The following is a 23,958-nucleotide window of genomic DNA, read 5'->3' on the forward strand; positions in this document are numbered from 1 at the left end:
CACTGCTTCTCTGTAAATTCTCTCTGCAGAGAAATACTGATCTCTGACACATAGACTGGGTGATCATTCTTGCAGGAAGGTTTTGCATAAAGTACAGTTGCTTAAGGAGACTGGAAAGATGACACTTTCCAGTAATCAGTTGTGTTGTTCCAGTCTAGAATTAATGGTCTTAGTGGAAAGTCTTGTTAGAGTTAAAAACTATTTGAAATAAAGTGAATTACTGTAACCTAAAAAAGTTTCTAAAGGTGCTAGGATTATAAATTTATATTGTACATTAAAGGGCATAAAGTGAAGCCCAGGTGAGGACCAGTGCAGTGTAACTGGTCTAAGGTACCAATAAATCCCAAACTCCTTGAAATCAAATTTTGGCCACAACATCAAAAGGTGCCATTTATTTTTAATATAAAATTGGTTTTCTTTAGGTGTATTGCTTTTTAGAGCAGTCAGGCATCACCAGTGTTAAGTGTGTGTGTTCATCACCTCTTACAAACACTACCACCATGATTTTAGTTTGGAACAATATTTCTTTTCCTGTCTGCTCATATTTTTGAAAGTGGTAGTGATCCTATCTCCTGAGGGCAGCACAGACAAGTGACTGACTCTTACATGGGTCTGAATTAACATCCACTTTGGAAAAGGCAGAAGTGCCATGTCTGCCTTCCGGTGTTGAGGTTTGCCAATGGAAGTAGGAAGAATGACAAAGAATTTAAATTTTCTAAGATATCCTTTCCTTAACCTGCTGCTTCATTCTGTTTTTGACCACTAAGCTCTTTACCACTCTTTAAAAAGAGCAGGTTTATTCTTTTAAAGAGTCTGGTAATTTTTTAAATTTTTTTTTTAGAGACATACTTTTTAGTCAGGGAGCCGAATAGAGATATCAGGATGCTGAAAGAGTTGATAATTGTTCTTATCTGAGGATTAAATAAGATTCTGAGGAATAGGAAGACTGTTGAAGAATATTTGTGACCCTTTACCAACTCCTACAACCACAAATGGATGGGATTTAAGGGAGGATCTTAAAAGTAGCAATCTTGCTGTTCCTGACTATCAAAGCACTTAAGCACTTCCTCAGCTGAAGCATGTGGGTAGTTCTCCTGAATCCACATCTGATTTTCTTGTGAGAAAGCATGCCCTGAAATACTTTAGTGAACAGCAGCAGACCACTCTGTGGCTTTCAAGTAGTCAAGAAAAAAATTCTCAGGGATATTCTGTACACTTGAATTAGAATCCCTAATGGTGAGTGCAGGTTTTTGCCCTCATCTTTGTACCCCCTGGCTGAATGAACTCTCCTTGTCACTTGTTCCTGTTCAGACTTCTATATGTGTGTACTTCTTTTAGAGTGTTTCTCATTTTCCTTATAAACTATCTTCAGGAATTTGAAACATTTCTTTTGCTCGTTGTAACTCAGTGCCACTGTATGGAAAATTTTGGTTGTTTGTTTAACAATGGGTATGGGAGGGACTTCACATTTGGGGTGAAGAGAAAACCATGTTTAATCAGTGTATTTCAAATATATTGCACAAGGAAATAACCATAACCCAGAAAAATCTAGAATAGGGAAGTGATGGGAATTCTGTATAGAGGTTGAAATTCTGGATAGGAAAATTAGTTTGACAGTTTTGATCATGGTGAAAAAACCCTGATCAGTGCAAAGTCATTTTTATAGTTCTCAAGTTTTAGATGGAGACCTCTTAATTCTGTTTCAGTTGTGTGATGTTTAATTTCTTTCGTAGAATTACTGATTTTAAAATGGTCATTGAAGTAGAACAGTTGTTAGCATAACTTTTGTGATAAAGATTTCATTTTATCTAGTCCACTTTTCCTTTATCACAGTTGTTCTCTATTGTTAAAGTAGAATATGCAAATATATGCTTTGTTTCTGCATTATACATTATTAATTCATAGAACAGAGTCAATAGATTTGGAAAAAAAGGTACTGTGTATAAAGCAAACCTGAAGATTTAATAAGCTTTGGAGGTGAACAGCTATTTTTAGTGCATTTGGCTAAATGTAGATATTTTACTCAATAAAGGTTAAGAGTAAAGAGGGTACTGCCATCTTACATGCATGAGATCAATAAAATGGAACTTTTGTTTTGGATGATTTTGCATTGCAGATTAATTAGCTGCACACAGGCTGTGCCTTTACAATTTTAATAGCATGATCAACTTTGAAAAAGAAAAAAAGCTGGGTTCTTGATCTCATTGGGGAAAGAATCTGGAGAACACCAGTATAAGCGGGAAAGAAAATGCCTGATGCTCTTTCCCATTTATCCTTATCTTCCTTTTTCCGGTTATCTAAACCCTGTTTGTCTGAGACATATACCTGGTCCCATTGGCATTAAGCAAAATGATTTTTTTTCCTTTTCACTGCTTGCTTGAGTAACAGGACTGGGTGTCTCCTGAACTCACTTTTGCTCTCTGCTTCACTCTCCTTCTCTTGTAAGTCATTCCATATGTTTATTGTACGTGTCAAATTGTTCAAACTGTTATTTCTAGATTGTTGTATTTAAGATTTATTTTTGAACTGGCAAATACAAATTTAGTGAGCCTGCCTCTGTGTGGACCAGTGTTGACACCCTGTGGCTAACTAGATTAAATCACAGAGTGTTTGGGTGGGGTTTCCTGAGGGACATCTCCCAGGTTTAGCCCCTGGTTGAGTGCAGTGTTCTCATGTCTGAGCTGTACTGACTGCACAGCAGGATCCTGCTCTTGTTTCCTTCAGGGAATATGTGCAAACAGTACAATCAGATATTCAGTAACTACTGAATTTTATGGCTGCTTTTCCTTATCCTGATTCAGTACCTTTTAACTGTTCTATGCCAAGGGAAAAGCTGGATGCCAAGAGTGCAGAAACATTATGGGATGTGTGTCTTTCAAAGAGTCATAACATCGTTCTACTCATTGACCATTCCAAACATTCTAGTACAAAATTCTGTAAGCTTTTTTATTGCTGTTTGTTGTGAATGTGGCATTTCTCTGGAAACTGTTGCTATGTAATTTTTTTTATATCTGAATATCTGTCTTTACACCAAATGCTTCAGCCTTAAAGCAGCAAATTCAGAGCAGCACCACTGAATGCAGAGGCTTTAATGGACTAGGTGTAAGGTGTGCTGTAAGCACTGAGAAAAATATGGATTTTTAATAACATACATTTGACTTTTACTATGGATTTTAGACACCATGTGAAAATATAAGGCCATGATATTATTTTTTGTTATTTAACTGTGTAATGATGGCTTAAAAAATTACATACCACTCAAAGTACTTTTTTATCATTTTTTAAGAAAATGCCATAAGTGAAGCCAAGGAATAAAGAAAACCTCAGAATAATTTCAACACGTATGAAGTCAAAGGCTGAATTTTTGCCAGTAGTTAGTGTGTTCATTGAGCAGCCGTGACTAGGAAATCAGGCACTCAGGTGAAGTGATGGTCCTTACAGCATAACCTTATGGACTGGTTCACATCAAGATGTGCATTTTTTTCCCTCCTTCCTTTGTCCCTATTCCTCTTTCTTCCCTGCTGCTTCCAGACCCTCACACTTCCATTGGCACTGCACTCACACCAGGTGTCTGAAGCTGCCCAGCACAAAGGGAGGGAAAGAGGGAATCTTCCTAGGGAGCAGTGCCAAACCATTTGGGACCTTGTGAATCAAAACGTGAACTTTGTTTCACCCAGATGTTAGCAGACGGCCAGTGCAGGTCACAGAGTATTGGTGTAAAGATCTTTTTCTAAAATACATGATTTTCTACATGGATTGCTGCTTCTGCACTAGCTCAGACCTCCCCTTGCATCAGCCCTGGAGTGGCCTCATGTTGAGCTCATCACAGGAATTAGCCCAGGAAGGCACTTCAGACTAAATTCTTACCTGACTTTATACTTTCTACAGTGCCAGCCACCCAGGGTGTATGGAATCTAAATCAGAACAGTGATGATATTAGTTGATAAGCTGGCACCATTGTTAGCTGCTTGTTCTCTGTAACTACTAACTAGACACCTTCCCCTGTTCCTTAAATAAACTGTATGTCAGCCTTTTTTGGGACATTGTAGCCACATCCATTAAGAATAATCAGTAGATCTGTTAAAGCTTCTGTGATTTCAATTTTTTTTATGATCTAAAGAAATTAAAAAAAAAAAAAGTCTATATTGGGTTAACTGAGGAGTTGTGTGGCAGCCTACTTTTGGAAAATAGCTAGTTGAGCCTTTGTTCCTCCCTGTCTCTCCATGGGTAATTCACTGCACCAGCCCTTGAGGTAAAGTTATTTTAGTATGGTCTTTTTGATATTTCTCCTTTCATTTTAAGCCTTAATGCTGGGCAGAAAGCTTCCCCTCTGTAGTGTTCTGTGGTCCCTGCCATCCCCAAAAGATTCTTCCACTTTAAATAACACCAGAGTCCAAAAGGCTCTGTCACTTCGAATTTATGCAACCCATGCTGCTTTTGCTGTACTCAAGATTTTTCTTAAGGTTTTGAGGGAGAACAGGTCTGCCTTGTGAGCTTTCCACCCTATCTCCCTTTAACCTCTCAAATCTCTTTGCCTCGTTTCAAGTTTCATTACTTATACTTTGACCAGCTTTACTTGTTGCCAGTTTTAGACTTTCACATTCCAGTTATTATATTCTCTTGGGAATAAAAGCTTGGTGTGCTATAAATTTACTTTTCTTTTACAAGAAACAGAATATAGTTCTTTGGAAGTTAATCTATTGTCCCCATTCATCTGATAACCTTTGGGCTGTTTTTTTCTTTGAGAAAGTGAGTGAAAACATATTTTAGTGTTCTTGTAACAAAGTAGTTTAGTTTAAGAAACCAAAGTATATGGATTTACTTTTACTGTATTTTGATATAGTTTTACTTTATTTTGATATAGTCTTACAAGAAAGCATCTCAAAGACATAGCATTTAGAAATTTTTACACAATGGACAACAAATTTAACTAAAACACAATCTGGATTCTCTTTTAATTTTGTTCCATTTACCATGGGAAAATGCATTTCTTTTCTCTTTAAGTATTTTACTCTTCATAATCCTCCATAAAACTTGAAAATGTCAGTCATCTAGATAATTGAAAACACATAATAAATATAATAGTTGTTAAATTAGCTACTGAATACATTTAAAGACAAAAGTTTATAGCAAAAAATAAGGTTTTTTTCCTTCTAATTATGCGTTAAGGAAAAAAATATACATTTTACAGCTAGTGAGGTTAAAATATTCTCTTCTGTTTAGTCTTTCATCTTGAGTTTTGAGAAGATGAACTACCATGTTTATCATACTTATTTTGACCTTAACCTTTTTTTAATGAAAGAGACTTAAAATGTCCCAGCTGGCATGTCTCCCACTGTTGTGGAAAAAAAAAAGAAAAAAGAAGAAAGAAAACTTTGAGTAGCTCTTCCTGTGCAGTAGTTGTAGCAGGCTGAATAAAACCATATAATGTATTAAGCTGAGAGTTGGTAATCTGTTACTTGGAGATGGAATTTGAGACATGTCTTGCCCCCAGTTTGTTATGAAACCCATAAAGAAACACTGCAGAGAAAAGAAAGCATAAAACATATTAGTAAGCATACAAAACCATCAAAATATGCTTTATTTATATAATTTTGCATCAATAAATACAATCCCAACAATCATCATAACATATTTATAATTTTAATGTAAGGTAGCTTGACTCAGTGCAAGGTTCATGTACCAGACCAATAAGTTTGAACTAGGACATTCCCTGTGTTTTTAGTGGAATTTGCAAAATGTCTGCCAGCTGGAGATCTGATTCAAGGAACATTGTGGAAACCTCTGTACATTGCCTACAAAAGCAATAACAGGTTTTTAACCAAAATTACAGGTGAGAATTAGCTCTGGGAATGTGTTCTTGTATGAGGATCAAAAGGACATCACTTCACATACATCAGAAGATTCTGTATTGGTGCAAAAGTAACGAAATACAAAGATTATCTTTCTTTTTTTAATTAGTTTATGATTTTTTTTCTCATGTGTGTCTTGCATCGCATTTGAAGGAGAGAGGTGTAGTTATCTTGCTGTCTGTATCAGATGTCTGTTAGTGAATATTGGCTGAGAGAGCTTGTGAATGGAGAACACCTTGCTCTAGATCACTTCCAGGCACATGTGGAACCAGTGTAAGGCTTCCCAAATAACAGCAGCATTTGGTCAGGGTCAAAGATGAGAAATAATTCAGTGCCTTGGGTCTTATTCTAGTGATGAGCATTCTGTGCTGGTACTCAGAACCTGAAACATATCCTTTTACTTTTTGGCAGTTCCTGCAATTCTAGAAGAGTAAATTACACTTTTTCCTTTGGAACAGAGGGAGAATCAAGCAGACTTACCCTGTAGCTTATGAATAAGGTTTAGGAGTAAAAGTTTTAGTAACTCCTTATAGGACTTCTTCCCCTAAAAGCTGTTAGTGGCTACACAATCTATCTGCATGTGAAACTTGTCTATGTTGTTGATTATGTTACGTGAAGAATGAGAATTTTATCATGTACAAAGTTCTCTTAGAGTATTAGAGTGTCCTTCCTGACTCCATTAAAATTGTCCATGCTTTGTAGGTATCACTGCTAATCAGTGCAGTATAATGTTCTTGAAAGCCACACATCAGCAAATGGATGCCCTTGTGTTCTGATGTAACATGTTGGTGTAACAGGACTTTACTCAATGTGCTCAAAATCTGTGGGAAATTCCTCTGGATTATTTGAGGTACTATTAACAGTATTTCAGCTGTTCAGCTCTAGTGTCTCAGCTTTTCTGACTTTTCCTTCTTAATATAGGAGGAGATGAGCAATTTTTTTTTAAACAGGACTTGAATTTCTGTGTCACCCTTGAAGTTGTGTGCAGTTGTGGCAAAGACCTGGAAGGAGCTGTGACTTTGATCAGCCTTGTGGCATCAGCCTGCTGAGCCTGGTTCAGCCTGATGCACTGTTGGACCAGAGGCACAAAGGGTCGTGAGTAGGAGAGACTCAAGGCTTGTACCTCAGCTGGTTTATTGTTCTTGGTAAAAAACATAAATGTTGATGGAGTAAGACTGGCAAATTTGTTCTTCATAAATGATCTGATTACAGGTTAATATTCCAGAAACCTATATTTTTTTAAAAAACCCATCAAGTAGCAGCATTTTTAAATCCATTGTCTTCTAAATAAGAAAGAAGTAAATGAATGAGATATAGCTATCTGAAAAGTACTTCCTTGAAAGCTGTCAGTGTCCTGGTAACTTGAAAAAAACACCCTCAATGAATATTAAAGAAATATAGCATATTTAAACATTAGGTGTTCATTATCATATTAGTAGATATCCTAATTTGTTTTTCTCTATGTGATGCTATTGTGTGAAGAATAGGTAGTGGTAAAGTGATGTTTAAAAGTTTGATTATGGTGGCATTAGGTAACAGTCACTTTTCAACACAGTTATAGTGTTTCAATTTGCAAATTTTACATACTAAAAAAAAAATCACTTCAGCAAGCTGCAAACTTTTAAAGACTTTAAATCTGCCAAATTATAGCCACTTATTTTTGCCTGACATATTTTCAGCTTAGACCCACATAGGAGCTGCCAAACTTGTTTCTTTTCATTACCTGTTCTATGTCTGGCTCGAAGTTTAGATTTTAGAAAATGGAAAAAAGCTGTTTGTGAAATCACAAGGCTCTTGAGCTCTTAGTTTCCTCTTAGTATCAACGTTTATTTATTTAGGTTTGGGCTGGGTTTCAAAAGATTGAAATTGGAAACAGAGAAGGTGACTCTGAATACCATTTATCTGTATGTAAGCGAACATTCAATGTACATTTAATTTAAAAAATTGCTGTTTCCTACAAGAGGGAGATATTTTTCACATTGTTAAAACATTTTTAGAGGTCACTAGGTGGTCATGTCACCAGCAGGGAGTTTTTGTTTGGCAGGCTGCATTAGCAGTTAGTAACAAATGCCTCCCATGATTCTGCGTTCAAAAGGAGTTGCTTTGCAAGTAACAAATACTTACAACCTGAGAACTGAAGTATAAAAAGTAGTGACAGGGGAAAATGTTTGGAAATGTAAAACAGCATCTTTAGTGGCCAAATTGGAGTGTTTAGGGAGTTGAAGATTACATATCTACTTTATACTTGAGCTTGGAGTTTACAGAAGCAATAATATTTTCACTACTGCAGTTGTGAGTCTCATCATTTCCAAGGAACTGTAAATTTGCAGCTTACAGAAGTCCTTGGTTTGGGCTGTAATTAGCTCTTTCAATATAATTGTCATCATAGCCTTCACACTCATTTTAAATTTTGTTTCCTTATGTGGATTTGCATGTTTTATAAATGCCTATAAATATTACTACTTCATCTTCCTCAGATTCAAAACTTTTTAAAAATTAAAAAGAAATAAAATTGAATAACCAAGTTTGTACAGAAAGTTTGGCCAAATCTACACTGGGAGAGAGTGGCAGCCGTGTTTGAGAAATTCTTTGTAATCTCTGTTGTTTTTCTGGATTGAGATATGGTGTGTAAACATTTGCTAGTGGGAGTACAATGGAAATGGTATTTGGAAAGTAAAAGTACTGAGAGTTTCACTGAAAATATCTATTTGTTATATGTGTAATACATTTCATTTTAAAACAAATGTCATTAGTAGCTGGGACAGCTAAGGATTTCTTCCTTTAAATATAGGGTTCACTTTTTCTTGATGAATATAATAGAGATGTTCTGGTTATTAAAGTGTATCATTTAGGCCCATGTCATCCCACCATGCAAAAGAAATCAGGGAAGGACTCTGAAATAACATAATGCCCATGGTGATGCTAATCTGAAGCAGCTGCTTGACTTAGGACTGCTTTGATTCACACTTAAGCTCTGACCCTGGCACCTCTGCTGTATTGCCAAAATCTCCACAGTCCCTAGGCTTTATGCACTCAGATGTCCTCCACAGGCTGGCTGTATTTTTCATTTAAACTGACCTTGTCCAGAGTGAGAACCTCTTGGCAGGAGAGGATCTGTTGGTGGACACACCGCTAATTCCCAGTTTCACATGAGGTGCACCTTCTATGGAGAGTCTGCAAGGGAAGGACAAAGCCAGAGCTGGGATGAATTGGACACATGTGGCCTTTTCCTTGAGCATCTCTTGTTGATGGACAGTGCTGAAAATCTGTGAATGGAGATTCTCTGAAGGATGGCAGGATGAGATCTGCAAGTAATCCCATCAACTCACCTTTACATTTAACTTCCACAGGAAGGAAACTCTAGAATATATGAGATAGGAGAGAGTTGCTGTGCCCTCTGATCCTGTGACCTTGTTAAAACCAGGCCCCCAGTCTGGATGAGCTGAAGAATAATGTGCCCCAGCTGTGCAGGCTGCATGGAGCACGGGGAACCAGGAATCTTTGACAAAAAAAGGTGCTTGGAAAGGCACTTTAGGCCAATTGATACCACATGGTGACCTTATGAGGACTAGAGTCCTTGGGGTCCCTTTTCAGAATTAGACTTGGACCAAATCTAGCAGCTGGATGTTTTTACTCTGGAGGGTTGCTGTGGTTTAGTAAGCTATACTCTTGCTTGTCTGTATTGAATAGGAAAAAAACTCATGCCTGGAATTCTCAATATCTCTATTTTATTATACTCAGAAGACACATTCTGATAATTTTTTCTGGGGATTCCTGGCAGGAGCAACATGAAACTTAATCCTTACCTCAAGTTCTGCAGTACTAGAGTAGCTTGTGCATTACTGTGGTTAGGGCTCGTGAAGGTGCAGGAGAGCCTTTTCACAGGTCCATGGGCCACTGATAGATCAAGCAATGAGCAAAGGACTTGTGTTTCTTATGTGTGAGTACGTTTGAGTGTTACCTGTTGCTCTAAAACTTGCCAGCAAGCTTTCCTGTTCTGTTTCAGTGTGGACATTCTGCTCAGGTGAGCTGGTCTGGCTCCTGAGAGAGATGGTTTTGTTCATTATTGGGATATAATCACACACCACCTGGAAGCAGTGACTTTGTGCTGGACACTGACACAGCCTATGACTAATGAGATTCACTTAAAATATTTTTTTGATTAGGATTTCCTGAACTGTGGTCTTACCTGATTGGAATAAAAAACTATAAATTCAGTCCAGGAGTTTTATGGCCCTTTGTAGATTTCTCACCACTTCAGTTTCTGTGCAAAAAGCATCTGTGGGATATATTGAATATTTTTCAATAACTTCATTTTCCTTCAATCAATTAGTCTGAAGTCACAGGTTTTTTTAAGCATATGTAGACACATATTTTGCGATGTACATTATGAAATAATTTCAGATTGGTGGGTTTGTTGATTAATTGTAGATTAAAGAACAGTACATCACCTTGAAGGTGACAATTGAAAATTGATCTGTGAGTCTTTAAATGTTGAGAAATGCTATTTTTTCTTTTGGTAGCTTCTCTCCTCTCCTGCAGCAGCTGAGGTTTATATATTATGGAATATATTAATTTAAGGTGATTTGTATTAGATCAGTCTTAAGCAAATGAATGCCACAGCTTTTTGACTAGCAAATTTTATCAACATCTTTAGCAAATTGCCAGTGAGGGGCAGTAGTCGTTGTTAGTAATCATTTCTTTGTGGACTTGGAAATTTTTCCTGAGTCTCTGTTCTGTTCCTTGAAAAACTAAGGCCTCTCTCCACAATCAAAACATATGCTTGTGTCCTTGGAAGAATTTAAGGTGTTTCTGGAAAAGAGTTGGGGACACAGTTGGGGTTCTGTCCATCTCTCAGTTCAAGAACTGGTCATTTTTAAATACACTCTTAAACTTTGGGTATTGTTTTCAGCAGATTTTGATTGTGCTCTGATTTATTCATTTTACTGCATTATGACTGCTGGTTTAGTTACCAGATAATGACACAGAGTTCATGATGAGGCATTCCAGAGAGTAAACTGCTCTGATGGGTTCTGTCAGGTATGTTTTAGGTTTATGCAGTGTGTTCATCAATTGTGTGTATCAGCTGGCTGGAGCTGGGGCTGTTGGGGTGCATGGGGCAGGGATTCCCAGCCAGCCACGTTCCTGGCCAAGGGACAGTGCTGGCACAGCTGCAGGGAGCAGAGGAGCTGTTGGGACTGAGGTGCAGTGGAAGTGGCAGCAGGACAGAAGAGAGGTGGGAGCAGCACAGGGCTGTGAATGGGCAGGGTGCAAGCTGGATCACTCGGTGGGACATTACTTCTTGAGAGGTTCTCAGATGCAAAGGGTTGGCAACTAGGGACATTGCTTACAGGCAAATGGAAAGAACTAAAAAATTAATCTCTATTTAGTATTCCAGATCCTTCAAAATTTCACTGGCTAACCCCAGGATTTGATTATAACCAGTAAGAGTTATTCTACCTGTTGAAAAAATAACTACTGAGGAAATACTTATTAGCAGTTCCTCCTTTTATTATATTCTGCATGAGTCTTATTCACTGTAGTGATTACAGAGAAATAAAAATATTTTTTTTATTACATGAGTGTCTGAAACAGTGTGTTCTTAGAACACACATTTGGAGGTATTGTCAACACATGTGAAGCTGTGTTCCCATACACTTTGCTGATTTGCTTTTCACTTAGGTAGTCAGCACTGATGTGATGGGTTCCTTGCTCAGCTCTCTTGCTTCAAGCTACTCTGCTTCCTGTGAATGTGAACGGAATATGTCAGCCTTTATAAACATCATATGGACTCTGTTCCTCCCAAACAATTGTAGCTGTTAGTAATTGTTCATTACAGAGTAACTTCCACTAGTGTTTAGAAGCATGGAAGTAATTTGGGGAGAAACATACTTTGTTCCTTTGTACTCTGTGTATTACCAATCTCTGCCTTAAGGATAAGCTGAAGTCAACTGTAGCACCATGGGCAGTGTTCAAAAGGTAGCTTTAAAATGGATAGAGGAAACAAACCAACTATGTCTTTGCCAAGTTTTTAATATTTGAATGTAGTTTTAAATATTTTTGTTTTACATAGTGTTTCCTACATTTTAAAAATACCTCAGTTCTTTGTTAACTAGAACTTTGTTTTCTGTTGTTAAATCACAGGGTTTTGTAATGAATACAATAATAACCTGCACGCCTTCCTCTTTTTTTTTTGGGAAAAAATAAGGCAGACGTAGATAAAATTTCTTTGTGCTCAATCCTGGTGTGAATTTTTGGTTTTTGGTTGATTTAGTCCAGAAAGGATAATGCTGCATTCTTTCTTTCAGTGTCTTTTTGGCGAGTTTTTATGTTACTTTCTTATTTGGGGAAGAATTGTTGGAGCCAGCTAGCATGGTTCTCATATGCTTTAAAGTAATGTCTAGAATGTTTCACATCATTTTGTATTCTGAGTATGTGCATTTCTGTTGTACTGGAGTGCACATTCAGCAGCAGAGGTACCTGCAAGGTTGAGTTGTAGTGACTAAGGAGGTCCCTTCTGTGCAGCAGGAAAAAAAATCCTACACCTACAATTGTACCTCGGCTTTGATTTGGTTACTTCTGGCTTCTTTGAGCAGCTGAGGTGCCATTATTTCCTCCCACCTGTACTGAATCTGGGCTCATTGCAGAAATTAACAGCTGCTGTTTTATTTCTCATAGCAATGGCACTTCTATTAGCATTCCTCCTTCTAGTGACAGCTCATCTGAAAATGGATCACATTATTTGTGTGAGTCACAAGGCCACCCGGATAGCAATTTCAGCCAGCATTTTCCATAGCAACTGCTTGTTGGGCTGATTCTGCCACAATTCTTTCCAGATGTGCTGTTGATTCAGGTAACATTCAAAATCCTGCTCAGAAATTATTTTTTTGGTCATAGATTGTAGATCTTATCCATGGTTGCATTAAGTGCAACTTTGTACATAGTTAAAAAAAAAATAAAAATCAACCATGGGTATGCAGAGCCTCCAGAATATGTCCTCTTTGATTCTAAAGAAGGTTGTTCTTTTTTTTTCAATTGATGAATTTGGTTTTCTTTCCAAAAACATTATTGATTTTTGTTAGATGGACGGTCCATCTTTTTCATTTTGGAAGGAATTTATAGATTTTTTTTTACCATAGCCAATGTATAAATTCAGCATTTTTTATTTATTCAAATGTTCTTGCAAACATAGCTCTTGTAGGACTGTCCCTGGGGAAACCTGATTTTGCTGTCTGACCTGTGTTTGGTACCTGCTTCTGGTAAAGTCTCAATACCCTCTTCTCCCAGGAAGATTCACCTGGGTTATTTTAACATATAATGAGAATATCCAAGTAGACCAGTCAGTTTCTGACACAGACCTGGCTGATAGCTTAAGAAGGAACTGTTCAAACAATGGAGAGAGATGATAGATAAAATACTGACAAGAAAGAAACACCAGTTTGATTGACCAACCAACAAACAGTAAGAGCCGTATAGTTTTTTAATTCTAGTTCACTGATTTTAATGATTTCAAAAGTATCATCTAGTACTGATTTTCAGTAACCAGTGTAGTTTATGGATTCTATTTTGTGATTTTATTATCCATTTCTGTAGTAGAATTTGAACCAACATCATCTTAGCACAAAAGCAAAGCCTTTTTTCTCAGAATAAAAGTCCTCCAGTTTAAGAAGTTTTGCTCAAGACTGTAGAAATGTTATTGAAATCAGTAGGGACTTGATGTTTTAGTTTGGTAAGAAGTTGTTTATGAAGACTAAACATTCTACAATTCATTATGGAACTGTATTAAGATATCTCAGTTCTGTTATTTCTGCTGTGCTGACTCCTTAATGCCATTCCAACATCCATCCTGTGGATCTAAACCTGACCAGTCATGGTTTTATCTCTCTAGTCTGCTTTGAGAAAGTCAGCACAGTGTGCCTTCACTGTGAGCCAGGCTGGGTTATTTTAGAGCTCCAAGACTCTACATATGCATTTTCTAAAATGTCTCCTTAGTCAGAAACAGATTTTCAAGCAGTTAACCCACCAAAGAAGATCAATGAGGAAACTTCTTTATGCAAAGTTGAATCATGTGAGGTCTTCATGCTTCTGGCAATGCTTGTGAACAGCTCCATTAGCAGGGAAGTCATATAATTAAATAACCTCATGTGGTATCCTATCTGTTTCATTCTCAATCTTTTTAGATACTAATTAGAGAAATATTTCTGTGCTGCTGCCTAATTTCCTCTCTCCTTATAAATAAAATATCTTGTTCCTACTCCAGGCTTTCATTGTCTTTATTAATACTTTTCTGTTTGATAGTTATTCATTTCATATGCTGTATTTTGGGTATGCAGTATTTTATTAAAATTAAATTTGGTTCTTTTTTCCACTGAGATAAAGTTAATGGGGCAAGGTTTGAATAAATATTCTCTGCTACAACATTTTTAGGCAATTAGGTCCTTAGACATTCTGCCTAAAGAAATTGTGGCCTGCTAATTAGAGAAGAAATAAAAATAACTTATCTTCTTTATCAAGTTTCCTTTTTTTTTAATATTGGCTCCAATAATTATTGGTGTTAATACTTGTTTTCTGTGGCTTGTTCCAGTAGTTCCAGATATAATTAAATTGTCAGAAATTATATGTTAAAGTTTCTTCTGTGCCTAGCAATACCTTATCAACCAGGCAAGTTTAACAGAAACATAATTTTACAAAATAAAAAAGTTATGTTGTAATAATTGGTAGAATTTCCTGTATCAGTCAAATTAAGCTTTGTAACTTTTAACACATACTTGTAGAAATAAGTGATGAATGTCATCATGTTAGTAAAGGTAATGGTGTTTCTGACTTTCCAAACTCAAGAGAGTGCATTCAGGTAATTCTCTATGTGTCCAGGCAGTTTTATTTGTCAAAATTGCCTTCTAATGCACTGTAAAGCTCAAGGCATGAGTTCTAATATATTCGTACTGATTTATATGTTTTGTTTCAAAATGGAGCAACTTTGTGACATATTTTCAAGTTCAATGTGATCTACATTGGATTTTGTGATTTTTATGTTTGTTGTTCAAAGGGCAATTCCTTGTAGAATTGTGAAAATTAGAAGGAAGATCTTAAGAAGGAAGACTTCTTTTAAAACCAAATTAATATTTTTTGTTTAATTTGCAGTGGAAAGGAAGGAAATAGAGTTTTGTGCAATTTTTGTTTGTATGGATAATTTTCTTGATCAGCATTTACTAAAAGCTGAAAAAAGCCCCACTGATTCTTTAATATAACTATCTACTTTGTAACAAATGATTATTTGGAATGTGTTTTCAACACAATATTAAGGACAGATTACAATTAACAAAAGTTAAACAAAGGTTGTTTTTTTTTAATATCACATTTCTGCATCTCAGTTTTATATGTCTCTGACTCAAATATTTTGAATTCTCTGCAAATTCATTAAAACCATAATAGCTCTTACTAGTAACATTTTTCCCTGCTTAAAGCTTTATTTGGCAGTTCAAAAACATTACCAAGAACTATATTCGAAAGATCAAACCATTCCTCCTCCAAAGCACTTTTATCTTTGTCTTCTATAAACAAAAAAAGCGCTGTTGAAGGATGAGGGGGCTGACAATGACAGATTACCTGTAGCTTTGTTTTCCTGTTTAACTTAGGTGGACCCTGTGCAGTGCCATGTTGTGCTGTAACACAATCCCATGTGCTCAGATCCCATCCTTCTTCCCTGCAATCTCCATTTCTTCACAATTTTGGGCTGTGGCACAGAGCAGGCAGAGGGATTTCATCCAAGTGTTGGTGCCATTCCTGTGGAGAATCAAACAAAGCCAAATGAGCAACAGGAGTCAGTTCCAGTAAAAAGCTGCAGAACTCAGGAATAACTGTCATCTAATTTCTTCCATTATATTTGTAGGACTGTGAATTATTTTTTTCCTCTGTATTTCTCACACAATCTGAAGGTTATTACGGTTGCTCCTATGTGAGCCATGCTGCCTATTTGAATGAATTGGTAATGCAATGGTTATGGAAGCATGATCTGTGAAACTCTGATGTAATTGCTTTCACAATGTCTTTTTTAGCCCACCTGTTTTACTTATCTGTCATTAATAAATAAAAGTTATCAAGACATCAGTAGTACAATGTTATAGGGCTTGAAAAAGTTCCAAGAATTCAAAGGGCAGTTGAGTGCCCAACTTGAAAACTAGTCCTGAAATATTGGCACGAAGTTCCTTCTTTGCCTTTTAAAATCTGGATTAGTTTTGTTTCCTTAACAAAGAACCTATATGCACATTTCAAGTTGCCATTAAGGAGGAGAGAAGTGATAATAATTTGAAATTGCCAATGTAAAAGCAATGTGGGAGATGTAGGTAGAGGTGTGATTATAGGAGTAATGAACTGTGGCTCTAGGGAGGTAGAATGGAGGAGGACAGATGGATAAGGAAGCTGCTTTGTCAAGAAACTCCTTGAGATTATTCAGAATCAGGTCCTCACTTTTGCTTCTTTCCTTTTACTCTGAAATTTCATATTAGGAATAGATGAATCTTCCCTTTTCTTCCTGATTTTAGCTTAATCTACATCTATTATAAATTGAATACAGGTGTAATATAGAGGCTATTTGTTGTCCATCTCACATAGTGATCTCACTTCATCCTCACACCTGCTTACAGCAGAAGACTTGATCAAATGGAAAATTCAAGATTCGATACTTGGATCATGCGAGGAAAAGTGGATGGGTTTGAGTGTAGAGTGGGTGTGTAAGAGCAGGTTCCCCTTTTTCTGTCCCACATTTAATGGAGCAGCCCTTTCTTGGTGTGTTTGGGCTGTGGAACATCAATAGTTGTCTGTGTTTGCTGTTAAGGGAGCCAGGACAACCCAAAATGCAATTTCATGCTCTCTTTGTCTTCTGAAAGTATTTCAAAGGGGTTTGTTCTTTGAATACAGTGCAAGATAATTGTTCATTTAAAAGGAGTAATCCATAAATGTTCTTTTGTCAAGCAACTGGAGTGATAAATTTTCTGTCAGAAAAAGCTTTAAAATACCAATAATATTCTGGAGTTTATTTTCTAAGATGCATGCACATCCATAATGGATTAACAGCATGTTTTAACAAACCATTTATTTGCTTTGGGAGTGACAGAGAGAAGCTGTTTCAAACAGGATCTCTCATCACCGTCTATCTCTAGTCACCTCCTACTGAACTTAAGGTTGAATACCGGGGGTCACAAGGGAAAGAAAACAATAATTAAAGTGAAAAAGTTGATTGAACTGGGGTTTTTTTTGTCCTTCAGTATGATTAGCATGTAAGAAGCTGGCTGAGTATTGTACTGTATATCATTAGTTCAAACATTTCTGACTTGATTTAGCTTTAATAGTGGCTTTTTAAATTGCATTTCTGTATTTTGTGGAGAACAGCTTAAGTAGTAAAGGCAGTAAAAGTTCTCATTAGAAGGTCTTGTTTCTATAAATCTTAATCTTGGAATTCTGCTAGGTTACAATTGGACTGTTTCTAAGGACTCACCCCACCTCCCAAAAAGTTGTCAGGAGTTCTTTTATTAAAGCTCAAAAAATTATTCTTAGACTAACAGAGGTGGGGAGTAAGGCAGGAGTGTTTACAGAGCTCACTTCTAAATTGACTGTGATAAGTGGCAATGCAATGTATTATGATTAGAGGTTTCTGGGAGACTCTTTAAGAAGGTTAACTGCAAGGCAGCTCTCAAAAGAAAGCATTTATCTTAGTGGTCATCCTTCAGTGTTTTATACTACTGAGATTTTTTTGTGGGTGGTTAGAACCATTTTTTTGTGTTTTATTAGCTGTATCTTGAATACCTCCTACTAGCTGAATGACAGTTTAAGGTTATTAAATCTGTTCTTAGTACATTTTTTTATCCTTAGTTAATCTTGACTAAATATATGCTAGTGAGCAACCCTTTTTTCTCAGTTGTTGCCCATATTTGTTAAAAAAATTATTCCATTTGACATTTGTTTAGGCTGAAGTTTGATAAAATACTGTATACAATATACTTTTTCAGTTTGGCATTCAACAGAGACTTTCATGGATTTATTTCTTCTTGCATTATCTTATCTTCCCTTTCAGTATGCTAAGACTTCCTTTTCATATTAAGTAATTTTTTCACTCCAGGACAGATGCTTTCCCAAATGCAAACTCTGCATGTGTATTGCTAGAGATCCCCAAGATTGTATTTTTCAGGTGTTACGTAACATTAATAATTGAGTTATTTTGCAATCACCTGCTTTCTCTAATCCTAAGTAAGGTAGATTTTTTAAATCCAGATTTTTCTTTGACACTACTTCAAGTGACTTTACTAAAAGATTTATATTATTTTATACTTTCTGTTTGTTTAAAAGCTATCTCTATTTTCAGACTAATAATTGATCCTTCCTCCAAGGAAAGGACTCTTTGTATTTGACTATCACTGAAGAATGACCATTATTATTAAACCTTGGCTAGATATTAGGAGGAAAAAATTTGCTGCTTTCTTCTGCAATTTATGGACATTGCTTCTTGTTCTGTGTGCCATGAATATAGAAAAAAGTAGTTCTATTTCAATTTGACATAGCATTTTAGGTTCTCATTACCATGTTGTCACTCAAAGACTTATTGTAGTTTTTCCTGGTGTTTTCTCATCAGTCACTTCTCTGCCTTTCCCCACGTTTTTCAGGGAGTACTGGATTCAGTATTTCAGCCAAAACCTTTTGTGTAGATGAAAAGGCTCACTTTTGCCTTGCAATCTATTTTTGTTTTTACTTCTTAATATGATACTTGCCTTATTCACAACAGATCACCAACATGGAGTTTCTCCTTACTCTTCTAGACAGCATCTTTGGTTTGTAAAGATCAATTTTATTCCTGTCTTCATGGCACATGAAAATCCCCCAATTCTGAAGCCTCATTGAAATGTAACAAATAGATTTTCTAGTCCATCATTCATTAGTTAATGGAAACGTTATACAAACTGGAATTTTGGATAGAACACAACTTGTGTAAATTCCTGGTCATCAGAGTGGTAGTGTTTCTTTCATGTGTTCTGTTTGTATTGTATATGAAGTGACATTAAGTATAATCAGAGTTTTGAGCAGATTTCCTTGGTACCTCTTAGTGGAAGCACTTGGGCTGTCAGCCCAGATCCCCCGGCTGGGAGTGTGCTTATTGAGAGACTGTTGCATTCACTGGCTCTGGGTTAAGGAGACTCGGCCTGAGGTTGCTGTGGGTTGTTGCAGTCAGCCTTTGCCAGGGGAGGAGAAATTTCATTTCATAACTTTTGCCTTTCCAGGGAAAAGTTTTCATTCCTCTCCTTGCAATAATCAGCATATTGCAGTGGAAGATATAAGTTGGGAATCCTAGGAATTAATTTATGCAGGTGAAAGAAAAATGGACAGAATAATTACCAATGTGGAGCATTTGCTGTTAGATTTAATATATCTTTTTTAATTTGAGGGTTTACTTACTTTTACTGTGGAAAGTTATACTGGTTTTTTTTTTTTGGTGTTAAAAATACTGCCCTGTTATTTGTATAACAGATTAGTTTGCCAAAAAAAGAGAGGAAAAACTACTAATAACAAAAGGGATTACTCTTTATAAATATTACTGTTAAAGAATGTCATTTAATCCACTGCTCCAATAAATTATTTTAAAATGTATTTTATTGCTATAATTTATTAAACAATAAGGAGACATTTTGGCTGCAAATAGTGATAACATCTTTGTAGAACTGTATTTGGATAGTCATTTTTTTTCCTGACACAGTAGATAATTAGGAATTATAAATTATGCTTACACTCTTAGGCACGTTAGCTGAGAGTGTATCAGACTGTATGTTGCTCTTGGTGCCAAATCAGATCCTGATTTTCAAAAATTCTAGCACTTGAACTCATGATGAGTGTCATTTCTAGCAGCAAAGTAGAAGTGCATGACTTACCTGAGAGATTTAAGTAAAAACCTTGCCACCAGTTTATATTTTTGAATAAAGTTACATTGTGTTTGTAGGTGAGAAAATCATTATGGTCAGCCACTTTGCTGGCATCTTAACCTTGTTCCTAGTGGCCATGTAATCTCATTTCTAATGTTTGCTGCAAAAACAGTGAAGTTAATTTTTTAGAAAGGTTACTGAATAGCCAAAATAACTTGCTTCTGTCCATGAGGTTTTGTTCTTCCATAGGAAACTTGAAGTATGATGAAAGGCTAGCATAACAACTTTGACTGATGTGGATAAACTAGAGTGCAATATGTAATCAATAGGATATGATAACATAGAGATCCTGATCTGTCCTGAGAGGCAGCTTCATAAATGCCTGGATCTCTTCACTTTCAGTGCCTCACAAGTGTGGGCAAGATCTTTTTCCACCTCTGTCTTCCAGGGACTTAGTGGGGGCTGGATCCTGGTCATGCAGGAGTAAAGGAGGATATGGCTTTCCTCAGGTGCTCTGTCACAACCTGCATCTTTATTTTGTATTCTGAAAAATAATAATAAAATCTTTGGGCTTCTCTGTCTTCCCTCTGAAGAGAACTAGTTAATTAACCGGAATTAAAGCAACTGACCTATCATTTGGTAGAATAGACCAGCTGTGCCAACCTCTTGTTAACCTAGATGCCTGGTTAAATGCCACTTATATTTGAGGCTATTGCTGTTGAGATTTTCCATGATGATAAACGTGGATAATCTGCTGCCACATCCAGCAATGTGTCAGTGCAGACAGGTGCTGTGCCCACCCTGGGCAGGCTGTGTGAGCCAGCCCCAGTCTGGGAGCCATCAGCACGTTGTGTGGCGCCGTGCCCGAGCTCAAACACCTTGTCTCTGATAGCTGAGGCTTTGCAGCTTCTCAGCAGAGGCTGGCACACATTTGGGTATAATAATAATGATTTTAGTGGCTGCAAGAGTGCTGGCACTGTGAGTTTGCTTTTGCTGTGTTCATCATTCCATATGGCGGGGGAAGCACTTCCCCAGAAATCCCCACCCTCGTGTCACACACTCGTCTCCTCCCAGCTCCACTCAAATTAACTACAAAGATTTAAAAAATATGTTGGCAATAATTTTAGGGGGGGCAGTTTAAACATATATGTGCTGTGGGTTTGATTCAAATCTTGGAGTGTCTCAGAGGACCACTTGTGGTGTCATTTGACAGCAGCTATTTCACATGACTATGAACCATCATTTCCTGGAAGTGCTTGATATGAGTCGTTATTTCCTGGAATAAAGTGTTTGGTTACATATTTTCCCAAGCATTTTCCCAAGATAGGAAAATCCCCATCAGCTGAGAAAATACATGCTAGGGTCTGCAAAATTTTGTGGGTTTGGGGCTGCAGAATCCAGAGTGCAGATTTTTCAAAGCATGTTGACTGGCTCTCCTCTCCCATAAAAGGTTTCACCTCATCTGTTACTTTAAAGTGGAGTGGAGAATGTTGCACAGCTGAGCAGTTAAGATCACAAGATCGCATTTTGGTGGCAGTACAAAAAGTATGGATGTGACTGAATCCTATTATCAGATGTTGAAATGATACCAGATTATTCAGTAGTTCTGACTCTTCTTCCTCACTAGTCAGGTTTGTGTTTTTACTGCTGATTTAGCTTCATGTTCTTTTCAAACTTTAATCCTTTTATTCAATTTTTGGCTTTTTACAGCTGTAATATGTGTTAAATAACTATATATCATTAAAAACCTCATGGGTGACAAGTATTTACTGTGGAATTTGCTGTTAGAGAGCAGACATTATATTGGGGTTGGCTGGCATGGAGTTAACCTACACAACTTAAGAACACAAGTTTAAGAATTCTGAAACCTTGGAAATTCTGAGATGTAGGTTTCTTTAACACATTCAAAATGAAAATAGGTAGGTTTGTGATGGTAGTATTAATGTTTAACTTGAGGTATTATAACTGGAACATTGTTACACTTCTAACTGACTTTTCGCTGTAATTTTATGACAGCATGCTCTCAGAAAAACGCAGAAGAGTGAACCTTATTTAATTTGGAGGAACGTATTCCATGCCTATGTGCAATATGCCGTTTCCTTTTCTTTGGCTTTAAAATCACAGGATACCTTTATTTCTGCCAGGGAACTTGTGTTGTCATGCCTGACATCTGTGGGGCAGGTGAGGCTTTGGCACAGGGTGCCCAGAGAAGTGTTTGTGGCTGCCCCTGGCAGTGTCCAAGGCCAGGCTGGACTTTGGGGCTTGGGGCACCCTGTGACAGAGGAAGGTGTCCCTGCCATGGCAGGGGTGGCACTGGGTGGGCGTTAAGGTCATTCCCAACCCAAACCATTCCATGATTTTTTGATAAATTGCTTGCTTTCTGCAAGTTCAGAGGAAATGAATAGAGCGGCAAACCACTTTTTCTTTCTATTTTGATGCATTAAAAATCTAATATTTTAATGAAAATGTTATGGAATAGGTATTTGAGCACAACACATAAACAAACTGAGAGCCTTCTACAAATCACTACACAACAATTTTTATGCATTATTGTGAGGTTCGTAGAAAAAAAATATACCTGTATTTCATTTCAAATTAACATTATGGATATGCAGCCCCTCTGATATATATTTTTTGTGTAATATTGATTATTTAAAATAATTCATAACTATAATTTAAATTAAGACTGTTGGAGTCTTACAGGATTCTCTTTTAAACATCATTTAACTGAGATTTGAATGAACAAGACAGAATAATAAATGACACTATTAAAGTGTATGAATAAAATGCAACTGTTTATCTAAAATTGATCCATGTCGCATAACTTCGCCTAAAATAAATGGGTTGTTTTTCTTTGACTCCATCAGAAATATTGTCCTATAAATATTTATATTAATACATTAGGAACTTTGAAATAAAAGTGAAATAACTTTCTTGACATTTTTGCTGGCAAGCAAAGGACTGTGAGAATTCCAAACTTTTAGCTCACCTTGACTGTATGAAGTTCACGAGCTGTATTCTTACATTTATTAGCAGTTGGAGCCTAAGGTTAATTTATAATTCATTTATCCCTGTTTATTTTTTAATGATTGATCTTATATAGTTCTGGGAAAAGGCACAGGCCATAACATATTCTTTTCTAAAAGCTATTAGGTATTATGTGCTCTTTCTTGCCTGATAAGTCATAGTCTGTCACCGAGTACATTGCAGGAGGTGAATATATTTCTTTTATTTATGAAATTAAAGGACAGATTATGGCCTTGCCAGAGCATGAGCATTTTAGGGTATAAGACACTGCAAGGTCTGTGCTTTCAACTGCATGTTGTAAAAAATTGCCTTTGTCTTACCTCCTCACAAACTACTTGTGATGTACCCCTGTGAGTGTCTGTGTCATCCCATATTTTAGTGCTGCAAGATTCTGTTTGCTCTCTAAAACTGAGGGTTCAAGAATACAAAGGAAATGATTTCTCATGAACAATCAGATCAAAAAACTTAGTATTTTACTTTTAGAAATATATTTTGTGTTGACACAGCAAATAATAATAAATACATAGGAAAACATGTAAGTAAATATGAGGAAGATATCCAGAGATTCTTGCACTGAGAACCCTAAGGTACCAAGTTAACAGGATAATATAAAAATTGGTTTTATCTGCTTTCTATTATTTAATCTCTATGATCTGCATAAGTCAAAAGATATTTGTGAAAGGTATTCTAGAATTCAGGAAAGTGAATTAAAAAAAAATCAAAGATTTAAAAAAGCAAGACATTTCACAGAACTATTGTTAGATATCATATTGTAGTAAATAGACTGACATAAATGGTTGATGAAACAAATAATGAAAAGTCTACAAAGAGAAATTTTTGGCTGATTAGTTTATTTCATGATTTGGTGAGACCTGACAGTGTTTGCTATTTAAAGTGTTCAGAAGGTAGGTGATTATTCTCCTAGTGATTGAAAGAAAGATCTCACATAGTGTGGTGTAGCAGTATATATCTGTTTTAAATGAGAATTTAACAATTTTAATTTTATTTATTTTATCAGACAGGAAGCTTTGCTTGCTGCAATTAGTGAAAAAGATGCAAATATTGCCTTGCTTGAGCTGTCTGCTTCAAAGAAAAAGAAGACTCAAGATGAAGTAATGGCTCTAAAACGAGAGAAGGACAGATTAGTACATCAGTTAAAACAGCAGGTGGGGAGA

General features: G+C 36.5%; 1 protein-coding gene across 2 annotated transcripts in view; it reads left to right on the plus strand.

The window, feature by feature from the left end:
* The window catches only part of ERC2 (ELKS/RAB6-interacting/CAST family member 2), a 406,178-nt gene that overhangs the window by 247,974 nt on the left and 134,246 nt on the right, over nucleotides 1-23,958 (plus strand). For both annotated transcript variants that reach the window (XM_064723899.1, XM_064723900.1), the window contains one exon: nucleotides 23,802-23,949. In XM_064723899.1, coding sequence (XP_064579969.1) covers nucleotides 23,802-23,949 — 148 coding nt within the window. The remainder of the gene's footprint in view (nucleotides 1-23,801; nucleotides 23,950-23,958) is intronic.

Source organism: Zonotrichia leucophrys, chromosome 12 (assembly GCF_028769735.1).
Source record: "Zonotrichia leucophrys gambelii isolate GWCS_2022_RI chromosome 12, RI_Zleu_2.0, whole genome shotgun sequence".
NCBI lineage: Eukaryota > Metazoa > Chordata > Aves > Passeriformes > Passerellidae > Zonotrichia > Zonotrichia leucophrys.